The 12,523-nt window shown below is 39.1% G+C and overlaps 1 protein-coding gene across 8 annotated transcripts in view; it reads right to left on the reverse strand.

Annotated features, from left to right (window-relative positions):
* The window catches only part of KLHL32 (kelch like family member 32), a 203,039-nt gene that overhangs the window by 68,491 nt on the left and 122,025 nt on the right, over positions 1-12,523 (reverse strand). For 6 of the 8 annotated variants that reach the window (XM_012444269.3, XM_012444271.3, XM_012444266.3 and 3 more), the window contains one exon: positions 6,767-6,865. The exons of 1 other annotated variant lie outside the window; for it this stretch is intronic. In XM_012444269.3, coding sequence (XP_012299692.1) covers positions 6,767-6,865 — 99 coding nt within the window. Of the gene's footprint in view, positions 1-6,766; positions 6,866-12,523 lie in introns of those variants that run through there. One more of the 8 variants, XM_064360825.1, reaches the window with a different exon arrangement.

Below are 12,523 nucleotides of genomic sequence, written 5' to 3' on the forward strand. Positions count from 1 at the left end.
ACACATGCATGAAAAAGAACAATAGTGAGCAGAAGGGAAGGGCATCCACACAGAGCTCCCTGAGGCACAGTCAAGGAGCTAATGGAAGAAGACTTGTAAAAGAACTGAAAAGGAGTAGGAGGAGCATAGGAGAGAGCCCCGAGAAAGAGAGGTGCAAGAAAGAATGCAGCTCCTAGTGTCTAAATGCTGTAGAGGAGTCACATTAGGACACCACAAAGGCCTCCTGCATCAGACAATAAGGAGGCTTTGGTGACCTTTGTTGGAAGAACTTTTGAGGAGTAATGGAGGCAGAAGACTGAGTTCAATGGGCCTGAAGAATGAACAGGATGTAAGGAGTGCATACACTGGGTACAGGTGTGTAGTGAGGGCAAGGAGCAGCTGCGGTAATGAGAGATGAAGAGCGTCTCCTGCCTTATTGATCCTATTTATAAGCTGAAAGCAAAGTGCCAGTAAAGTAGGAGAAATCAAAACCACAGGAAACACAGGGCATAACTGATGGAATAAGGAGCAGAAAGGTGGTTTAGCTTCAGGGAAGAGGAAAGACATTTCACTATGACTAGAAATATTTACAAATGGGTGGGTGGGAGATGAAATTTCTCAAATGAAACGTAGATCTTCTCTTACACACCCCTCAGCAATTTCCAAGTATTAATAATGGAATTCAGTGAGATTTACGTTTGTTTGTTTTGATTATTGATTCTGAACTCTAGCATGAATAAAATAATGGAAACATTTTATTTTTAAGAAGAAAAATGTAGGCTGAAAGTGATTTTAAAATCACCCAGCTGACAACAGTTAGCTTAGGTTTGAATGACTAATATTATTAGTGAATTCTTTGAAGAGATATTCTTCCAAAAGAATCTTTCTCCTCTTTAAAACCTCACAAACAAAGAGATACAGTCAACCCTATATTATCCACATAACAGATTAAAATGCTGAAATGACTTCCCTGGCTAGCCAGCGTGCCTCTGGGCTGTTGCTTCCTGACATCCTTTAGTGTGGACTTAGGGAATAAAAGCCAACATAATAGCATATAAAAAAAATAATTGGGACCCTAAAATGGCTACTGCAGATCTTATGATGCATTTCAGAGCCAAATATGAATGTTATTTGGCAAATATGATATTCTGAATTACCATGCCAGATAGCAAATACTCTTGATTAGAACAAATAATTACTAGTTGGCTATGATTTAATAGGTCTGATACATTTCCACCCCTTTTGATCATTTTCACTGATTAAAAATAATCCAAAAGATTAAACCACTTGTAATATGTTTCCCAAATTTTGTACTTTAACTTTCTCCAACACAAGAGTCTCAGCTCTAGTGAACTATGCAACAGCACTCAGTGCATTTGATTATGGTTATATTAAATATATATGTTAGTACCATCATTTGTCTTCTCTAATGTGGAAAAAAATGGTTCAGTGTTGGAGAAAAATGAACGTGAGTTACAACTTCTCTGCAATCTTGAGGATAAGTTATTGTCTTCAGAACACCCACTATATATTATGTATTTAGGTGATACTCTTAATTTAATAATTAAAATTATAATACATTGTTTAGAAGAAATAACTTCCTATAAGTCATTGTAATATTACTTAGTTAGAAAATTATAATCTATTATAATACTGTAAAATATGTGTCAGTGTCAAATTTAATCCCTAAAGAAAGTATTTTTAACAAAAAAAAATGCATTCAGTTGGCAAAACTAATGAAAGGCTGGTAGTATATTTTTCCTACTATAATATAAAATTTCAATATTTAAAAAGCAGAGAAAAATTACTGAATGAAGGTATCTTTCAATCCCTCAGTACATAATGAACTCCCACGATGCAAAGGCGGGGAGGGGATAAGGCATAAAATCAGTACAATAAAAAAAAAAAAAATCAGTAAAAGATGTGATCCCTCTGCTCAAAAGCCTCACAGTGTACCTGGAGGTGGCGAGACATTTTCCAACCACATTAAACCATCTGCAGAATGATGTGAAAACAGCACTCAGGTACCTTAAGCCCTGGTATAGGTATTTCAAGAATCTAGTGCTTCTCAGAATTGAAAGTGGAAAAACAGTTTTCACCATTGGTACAAAAAAAGGAACAAAATCACCCAGAATTCTCCTTAACTTCCTCATGAGAGAACAGCATTTTTAAAACCTTTGCACCTTAACTGAAGAGAGAAAATAACTAATTCTCACTGTAGACCACTTAGCGTAAAATTTAATGAAGACAAGGGATGCTGAGTAAACATCAGTCACAGAGAAGGAGATCTAGGGCAGGACTCTTTCTCCCTCCTATTCCTTTTATGTTCCTCCTTGGCTTCTGAGTGATGAATAGTAAGAGTTTGGGCTCTGCTTTACTAGCTGATCTACATGTGCACACTGTAAACAGAACAACGCCTTCAATCTGGGGAAATGATATTTCATGCTGTAAAAACAGAAAAAAAAACAAATGCAACAGACCCCCCACTCTGTTTCCCTTACAATGATAAAATGCTCTACCTATAGCCCTTGTGTTCCAGCCTCTCACATCCCAGCAGCACGCCTCCTCTTGCAGGTCACGTCTTTCACATAAAAGTGCTAAACTAATGCCGCTTAATGACAAATTAATGTCCATGAATAAAAAATACACCTCTAATAGCATAGAGTAATTTGCCATTACAATATCATCATTGGACATGCCCCTGGTTTAATACGATGTATTTAATTCATAACCTAATGAGTGATATATAAAAAGAGGGAGATGAACCCTGCAATTACATTTATGTGAGTCTGTCACCTTATTTGTAAAACCTTAAAGTCATTTACATTCAAATTAGAACAAATGAGTGATTTCACAAAGTGTGCTGATAAATGACCACAGCAGCCCAAGACAAAACTGTATTTCCTGTGAACACATTAACAGTTTCCTATTATATATTAAAAATTACAATGTATATTGCCCAGTGTGGTGTGAATAATGACTTTTTTACTGATTAGGTCAGAAGACTAATATGTAGAAAAATAAATAATTTTTCTTTTCATTTTTTCTGATTTTTGCTTTAAATTAACTACTGAATTCTGGTGGATTCACACTGCCACCTGCTGTCTAGCAATAGATATCAGACCTATATTCCTATCAAAAAGGGAGTCGTGTATTCAGTACTTTGGTGGTTTTATTTGGAAAGTCTACGTGATGGTTCTTTTTTTTTCAATACGTTTAGATTGCATATTATGATAAAGATAATGATACTTGGTCATCATAAAGAATGCCTGTTAATAAAACAATAGAATATATTTGGGAAAGGTGATACAAAATGTATAAACTTTTTTTGAGGGGGAATCCTAACTACAAAAAAAGAGATACCATCAAAGCTTCTGATGCATCACTTGTAGGAAATGTAACAAAAAGTTCAGTTGCCAATGTTTCTTATCTTATGGCATTGTGCATCAGCAAAGACGAAGGACTCTGTGTGTGTGTGTGTGTGTGTGTGTGTGTGTGTGTGTGTGTCTGTGTATGTGTGTATGAAGTTTTCCCCACTCCTACCCTTTGGTAAAATCTAAAGGGGACTGAGAGGATCTGCCTGCCACTGAGGATCTCCACCAATGAATCTTCTGCCCTAATGGCAAGTTCCAATATGAAAAATCTGCGTTAGGGTCCAGAAAAAGCAAGCCAGGAAAGGCACTATGGCTGGAGATGAGGCTAGGGAGGAACAGGCCTGGACTTGAAGATGAGGCTAAAGACTTTTGTTGGTGAAATAATCCACCTGCATGATGATCAGGGTAGCTAAGGAAAGTTTTCAAGCCAGATCAGCGTCCTAGTTCTGAATTTAAGTTTCTTCATCTGTAAAAAGAAAACAACACCCACCTGTATGAAGGGCTGACTTAACAGTGAAAATGGGAGTCCCTGAAAACACTCAGCATGGATAGACCCTCAATATATGTGGTTCCCTTTCCTGGGAAAGCTAGTGGTGCTCTGGAGACCATGGTTTACTACAGACTGAGGCTAGAAACAAGCACACTGCTCAGAGGGAACTATATCCTATAAGCAAGAATAGTGGGAGCCTAAAGAAAGGCAAAAACACTCCACACCCCATCAATTAGTGTTAAGTTCATTGCCCAGCTTTCCCTTTTTCCCATAAACATGCTTTGAGAACCCATGAGAAGGCTAATTATGGGGCTAATTCAATAGCTGTCCTCACTGAAACAGAGGAGCACTGCTCCTGCAATTTAGGGTTCCTGCTCTCAGCAGCCTGCCAGAGGAAATGCAAGAGAAAGGAGCCCACATAGTGCCAGGTGTCCCTTTCCTTTTCAGGAGGGCAGCAGCACCATTTACATGTTCAGAGGAACTGCAGGCCGGTGAGGCTCAGGGAGCTTCCATCAAGGGTTCTCCTTGGACATGCTTTGTAATAAGCCCTGGAGGTCAATGGGATATTTGAGCAGGCCTGTCCTTCACTCCTCTTGCAGATAAACCAAAGAAAGAATGACATTTTAAGAACAACAGAACAATATCAGACATCTTAGTGAAGAGAGTGGTTTCAAAAACTCCTAGTTGACAAAGCACCACACAAAGATGGAGAATGTATCGGCATTGATTGATGAGGCACAATTTCTGGGTACATTTTAAACACTGGCAATTTTTCACATTAACAAAATTTATTTTTATATACTCAATGAAATAGTCCCACATTAAATTAAAAATCAGTTGAACAATATTACCAAAAAATAGCAAATAGATATAGCTATGAGACTATATCAAAATATAAAAGTAGATTGAATTGACCCTGTCTTTGATTTTTATAATCCTAAGGAAGAAGCAGGGTATATATTTTTAAAAGGCTGAAATATGGGTATATGATTTTGGTATTCACATAGTCAAAGTTTCCATCTACAAGTTTGACATCTTGCAATAATCACAGATAAAAAGAAAAAGTAAACTTACATGACAAAATGAAAACATTTGTGAAAAGACAGTGAAAGTTTCAACCACTATTCAAGAAGCCTGAATAATAACTGTCCACAAAATATATCTGTAGGCATGCTATATTTTTACCTCAGCAAAATAATGAAATGTAGAAGTTAAATTCCAAAGTATACAAGTCACTTAGTATCTCAACAACTCACCTATCTGACGGGATGGGGAAAATACCCATGAACGTTTAATGTTCATCTGGGATTCTTACTTACAGAAAATTACAGGCTTAGGTATACCCACACACCCCTGCATGTACACACCATTTATAATGTGCATCATGATAACTGACACTGTAACCAAACTGTGTCAACATGCATCCCTGACTACTATCTGCCACGGGGAAAGTGAATCAGGTGATGATGCATGAAGCCCAAGTTGTAATATTTGATGTGGAAATGTCAAATAAAAGTAATTTCAATTTCACAAGTCAAACACACACTTTTGAAGTCTTATAACCTTTCTACATGATTCCCATTTGCTACAGGCAGAAAGGGATTAAAAACAGCTTTCCCATACCACCTAACAATATTGAGGGGAAAGAAAGGAAAATAAGGTAAAAAAGTGTTAACCATTTACTGTTAGATTAAATGTGCTGAGATAATCATAAGAATTCCATCTACAGTATTTGAATTTTCCTCAGGTGAACATGGCTGACCTTCCTCACACTGTCTCCCTGGGAAGTGATGGTTCCTATTTTCCAGGGTTGCTGGGAAGATTAAATAAGATGCTAGATGAGCATGAGCTTTGTAAACTACGTAAGAGGTAACAGAAGTTAATGATAAAAGTATATATTTAAAATCAGAGAAAATGATTTAAAAGGAAAATAAAGTAATTGGGCAGGAAAACAAAACTTGTCTGCTCACTAGTATCATGTCATATGCGCAGACAGTGGAATTAAATTGTGTGAATTTATTATTTCTTCAAATTAATTTTTTAATGGTATAATAAATGCAAGTGAAGGTGACACCAGTGGGGGAAATGGGAGGATCCTAAAGTTGGAAATTAGCTAGTAACCCTCTGTAAAGTCCAAGAGACTCATAGCCATGCTGCCTGCCTAAGATGCCCCGTAGACTCCGACCTAACAAGGAGTTTTCATCCAAGAAAGAAATGGTCTTTGGAATCAGAAAATCCTACCAACCATATTACCTCAGGCAAGTTGGATACAGTTTGAGTCTCTGATTTTTTAAATCTATAAAAATCTGCAAAGTTATCGTAAGGATTGAATGTGAAACAATGGTGAATACATAGTCAGTGTTTGATGTTCGGAAGTTTTCTCTCCCTCCTTCTCATGGAGCCTTTCCTGACCAGCAAATCAGGGGAAGAATGTGCACATCACTCATCCCTTCTCCAGCATTTACTGCCTGGGATGGTCACATGGTAATTAACTACATAGGACTTTGTTATTTACTAGACACTGTTACTGAAATCTTCAATGGCTATTAGTCTTTTCTTGCATTTGTGATTATTTCCATAACCAGACAATATTGCTTTGGACTAGGACTCCTTTCAGTGTCACCTCCCCAGTCCCCTACAGAGAACCCTGCGTGTGGTCACTGAGTTAACTGGCTGGTCAAGGGTCTTGGGGACCTAAGGTGGGCAGGAGAGTGGAGGAAAACTCCCACTTCCGTAACTGGATGCAAGAGCTGCAGCTGCCCTCCTAGGAGCCTCTCAGTTTGAGTCCTGGAGAAACTCTACTGCCACAGCCCACACTCCACCCCCACTTTACCTGTCATTCAGCTCCAGTTGGTGGGGGACAGCTTATGACTGTGGGGAAAGGAATGTGAAGGGTGTACAAGCAGGATGCAAGCTCACGTACCTGGATGAGATAGTGGGAGCATAAATTGAGAAGCTCCAACAGCTGTAGGTGACTGCCTGCTGCTAGCACATCCTGGATCACACCTGGCTCCAGTAGAATCTGTTTTTTTTTTTTTAACAAAAAGAAAACTATCAGTTACACTTAAAAATTAATATAATACTGCTTAATATGTAGATATACCATAGTATACTTAAATTGCTGCTTTACATACTGTATTTCAATTAACTGTTCCTTTTCACGGAAGTCAGTTCTTCTCTTCCTGTTCTGGTTAATGAGCTGTGGCCCTTACTCTAACAGCTGATTTTCTCTTTACCGCATGTGCTGATATCATTTTGGTGTGTGAAGCTCTGCACTTAACTACTTATTTTTTCATAGGAGGTTATAAATATTTTCAAAGAACAACATAACCCTCTTAAAATTCAGTTTGTGATGTAATCTTATAAAATACAAAAGAACTGAGTTTTAGTTTTTCAAAGTATATTTCACAATTTGGCTCTTTAGTAGATCACAGAAGCAGATATTTTAGGGAAAGGGGCATATGTTTCTCCTTGCCATATGAGACCAGAGGTGGATATTACTCCATTTTACTTCTAAGTCCTACAACAGTTAACTTCATCCATAAACTTGCATTTTCCTCTTTCTCTGTTCCAGATTCTCTTATTCTTTCTATTTAAAATAAAAGATGTTCAACTAACAATTTCAGAATACAAAGACATCACATAGAGGAAAGACCTTCCAAGTATCCTGGTGATATCAACACTTCACTTTATTTAGTTAAGTCCAATTATTTACCTACTGCTGCTAGCTCTTAAGCAGTTGATCAGGGCTGGAAAAAGGCACATGACCATGTTGACAAAACTCGCATGTATTAGTGCCAGGTGCAAGGAGGCCTTTAGTGATGCTCTGACCCTCCATTTTAAATCATTTCCCCAGCCCAGTGTTTCCGGAAGTCTGGTCTCTGGACCAGCAGCATTGGCATCACCTAGGAATTTATGAAACTGCAAACTCTTGGGTGCCTCCCAGACCTCCTGAATTAGAAAGTTTCAGGGTGAGGGAACTAGTGTTTTAACAAGTGTCCTGAGTGGCTCTGATGCACAGTTGACATGAGCAACACTCACTGGTCAATTCCCCCTTCCACTCTACTACTTCACCACACTCCTTTCTCAAGCCTCCATCTCCTCCTCTGCCTCCAGATTTTCACTTCATGGTCTTTGAAAACTTCTTACCACCAAATCTACCAACCCATCTACCTGCATCTGTATCAGTACATTTTGCTTTTCCCAACAATCCACTTGTGTGCTTGATCCCAACCCCTTCTGCCTGCAATCGTCCCTTTCGTTCCCACATCACTATAGGTTCTCTTTCTGCTGGATGGTAGGCTAAAACCTCAGGGTCATGCTTGACTCTTGTTTTCCTTAGGCCTTATACCCAATCCATCTTTCAGTCCTATTGGCTCTATCTTCAAAATAGTTTCAGAATCCAATCACTGCTCATGACTTCCATCATCACAGCTTTAGTCCAATCTACTCCTCTTCCTACACTTAACTGTAATCTACTCCTAACTAGTTGCACTGCTTTCTCCTTTGTCCCCTCACACTATCTGAATATCAACCAAACCGGTTCTTTAAAAACACAAATGAAATCATTTTATGAAATCACTTTTTACTCAGAACTTCCTGATGACTTTCCTTCTCATTAAAAATAATATCCAAAAAGTCTTGACTATAACCTAAAAAGTTCTTGAATATGCTGAGCACCTTGGTGTTTACAACTAGTTGTTTGCTCTGCCTGGGTCACTCCCACATATCCTTCAGATACCGCCTTACCTGAGATGCCTCCCCTGACCATCCTGTGTAGAATAGTAACCCACCCCTGAACAGCCACTATTCCCTAGCTCCTAACTTTTATTCTTCACCATAGTGCTTGCCACCTCACATTATATATCTTTTTGCCTATTTTCTTATTTTTCTCTGCTCACTATAAGTTTCAGGAGAGCAGGGACTTAGTCTGTTTTGTATCCCCAGCACTTAGAACAACGTCCAGCACACATAGCTGTTGCTCACTATTCATGAAGTTAGTTAATAAAAATACTGATGAAGTAATTGATCGCTACACATATTTTTAAGTTAGAATCAATTTTAGCTAATTTTATTAACCAATCTAATGTTAAAAAGAAAGAAAAAAAAGGACTCTATATTTCTAAACTACCAAGTAAAGAAGTGAAAACGTTAAGCAAATGTGGCAAAACTACCGACACTCATCTTGTTCTGAAAAATCTTTATAGCTCCTTTTCCATCTAGTCAGAAAAAGAAACCCGGATTTCTACAACTTCTCAAGGAAGGAGGCTTTGACTGACATTCAGGAAATTAGTGCAGCTCCCATAAGAGGAGCAAGGATGTCGTATAGTCTTGCAGAAGAGGCATGGCCTAAGGAGGAGAACGGGGAATAGAGGGATTAGAAAGGTTGGTTTTAGCCTTTAAATCCTGTCAGTTGCGCTCTTTTCACACAACTGGTATTCGTGATAACCTCCAAGGCTCACTAATAGCAAGCACAAAGACTGAGATCATAGAGAGACAAGATGAATATTCCATAGCATGTGTTACACGTCCAGCAGGCTGACTTCCAGAAGCCTGCACATGAAAAACCCATCCGGGATTGTTTTTGTCTTTTTTTATTTTTTGTTTTGCAGTTTTTTCCTTCCACTCATTATAAGTTTTTCTAAAATATGCTTTAGCATAGAAAATCTCTAAGTGCTTTTAAAGGGTTAAAGAAACCCTACCAGGACAGCTGTTCTCACTTATGGAAACGGAACCAGTGTTTGCAAACCTCACTGTACTGGAGGCTTTTAATTCAGCTTTGTTGCTCTTTGGTGACCGGCTGTGCTAATATATTTTTCTAGGGAATTTATGTTTGGCCAGCAATAAAAACAAAGGTCCAATCTCCTCAAGATTTACAGTGTGGTGAATTTATCTGGCATCTGCCTCGAAGGACTAGCCAAAAGAACAACCTCCACAGAAAAAAGGAATCTCAAACACACAGGTTTATGGAGGACAGCTAAGACAGCTGCATTTAACTTCTGCCAAGCATTATGTTTAGGTATTTCAGAAATATACCCATTAACATGTAGTCCGACACTCAAACCAGGACAGATAGGAAGAAGGGTCACTCAAGGACCACCTGCAGGAAGGAAGGGATGTTCCCTGAGATGTGAAATCACACAGGGTGGGAATAGGAGCTAATGTGCTAATGTGAGTGGCCTGACACATCCAGTCACTCATCAGTCTGGAGGAGCATATCTCAGCTAGGAGCATAAACAGTGGACAAGACAAAATGTCTTAAAAACAAGAGATCAAGAAAATGCTAGATGCATAAAGCCAAGTGGTCCAGAACGCAGTGTGGGGTGGGGGAACGGAACCCTAAAATAAGCCAAACTAGGCTGGGCATTGCCTCTACCCTCAATGGTGCTCACCTGCTTGGGTGGAGCTCATCTGTAGAGCTGGGGCTTCTCCAGATTTACAAACAGGTTTTGATGCAACCAGGGGCAAGCTTAGGTGGGGCATGAGTGTCTCTTGTTCACAGGACCATCTGTAAAGAGGATTCTTTCCCTGCCTGACCTCCAGGTGGAAGAACACAAGGGGCTGTTCTCGAATGAGGGAGCTGGACAGTGCTAGTGGGGAGATCACCTCTAGCCTCACCTCACCAAATAATGAGATGATCACATCTCATTACTTGGGTCTGGCTCACGAACCTCTCCTGCCCCTTGTAGCAGGCAAGGTCATATAAATGAGGAGAGGGCCACGGCTGATCCCTATTCCAAATGCTGAAACTCTACACTCATTTGGGTGGGGATAAGAACCGACCAGTGGCTGTACTTAGGGTGACAGAGAATGGTGTGACAAAGTAATAGTGTAAAAGTGCAAGAGAAGGGTATGGGTACCTGGTAAGAGATATTATGTCAGAATTCAGTCATGAGGTGGCCCAATCACCCTCCTGGTAGGAGGCACTCTTGCATACTCTGCCAGTATGTCCTCTGGTCACCAATCCAAGCAGGGTTGGTAGTAGACAGGTAAATTTGCATAATCCCCAACAAAGGCCCTTTAAACTGCATAAGACTGGGACTCCTGGTCCTCAGGAAGAATATGGGGCCAGAAACTGGTGAAAGAGGAAGGAAATGGGACCTTAGGTGAGATTCTGTGCAGGGGATGATAATGTGGGCCACCTCAGTCAGTGCCCACACCTCATTGGGGGGGTCTGGGAGGGTGGAGCTGGGATTAAGGAGTGGGAGCAGGGACAGCCCACAGTCTTTAACAGACTTTAACAGCCATGGTTAAGTCTCAGTGTGACCTTTTTTTCCTGCCTGTGAACAAGCAAGTTGGCATCTTCAGAAAATTCTGTATCTTCAGGTCTTCAAAGCTATCTTCTTCATTTCTTGCATAAGAGGATTTTAAAATTACTTGCTTTTTGGTATATGTGCTTAAGGATTTGAGCATGTTAAAGTCAGATAACTAAGGTCTTTAATAAACACATATACAATGTGCACACATGGACAACACACTTTTGCAAGCAAAACAAGCACATGTACAACTGCAGATTAGAGTGGTCTAATATTATTTATGAGAATAAATGAATATATTTCCTCCTTTATACTTTTTTTGGTTTTTTTTTTTCCTGTATAGTATTACAGAATGGCAAATTATCAGAATGTTGAACTTATAATCATCAAATGAACTGGATACAACAGCATAAATAGCTTTTAAATGATCATATATTCAAAACATATAAAATCTTTTGCATAAAGTTATTTATGACAGATTTCTTACAGATGGAACATGAAACACAAGATCTAGCTAGCTATGAGAAATTGCCACCAATCTACTTTTAGTTTCAAAACCACTGCACTAAGGACTTTTTATCCACAAGGTGGCACCCATTTAAAGGAAAATAATTTTCTAAATTGAATCATATACTGCACATCTATATTTGACCCCTGAAGTTCATTTTTAAGAAAGGAAAACATAGTTCAAGTAAGGATAATAAAACACATGAATTCCACTTTCTAAATGTTGTGATCATATTGGGAAATGTTCATAAATATGTCTGTTGAAATGTTCCATCTGAGCAATACTGGCTAGAATTCAGTAGTTCCCCGTAAATCAGAGAGTTCAAACTTTTGAGGCCTGTATTTGGAAACCCTCACCATGTAGCTAGTCTCCACACTCAGGCAGGCAATACCTCACTCTCCATCTTCAATGTCTTCCTCATTTCTTCAATCTCTGTATGTCAAAAACCTACTAATTCTTCAAGCTCCAATTCTAAACCTGCTCCCTATACAAAGCTTGGCAAGATCTTCTCCCATCTCAACCTCAAGCTGGAATTAATCTCCTGGGTCTCCACAGATGTCTGGTGAACTAAGCCCATGCATTCTAGGTCATGCTGTCTCATTTCAAATCCTGGCTCCTACTTGCTGATAGAATGAACTTGGAAGAACAGCTCCAGTCCAGGTGCCTCAGTGTCCTTATCTGTACAATGAAAGTCATGATTTCTACCTCAAAAACTGGTTTTAAGAACCAAAAAAATGCTTGTGTATCATTACAGTTGTGTGTGTCTATATGTAACAAAATGGCTTAAACAAATATGAGGGTTATTTTTCCAATAACATTTAGATTAGGCAGGTTAGAGTGGCAACTAACCAGCCTCCTTTTATTTTCCTGCTTGACAAATCCTAGGCTGTGGTTTCATGGTCTCAAATTGGCTGCC

Source organism: Aotus nancymaae, unplaced genomic scaffold (assembly GCF_030222135.1).
Source record: "Aotus nancymaae isolate 86718 unplaced genomic scaffold, 86718_ANA_hifiasm-v0.15.2.pri h1tg000040l, whole genome shotgun sequence".
Taxonomy (NCBI): Eukaryota; Metazoa; Chordata; class Mammalia; order Primates; family Aotidae; genus Aotus; species Aotus nancymaae.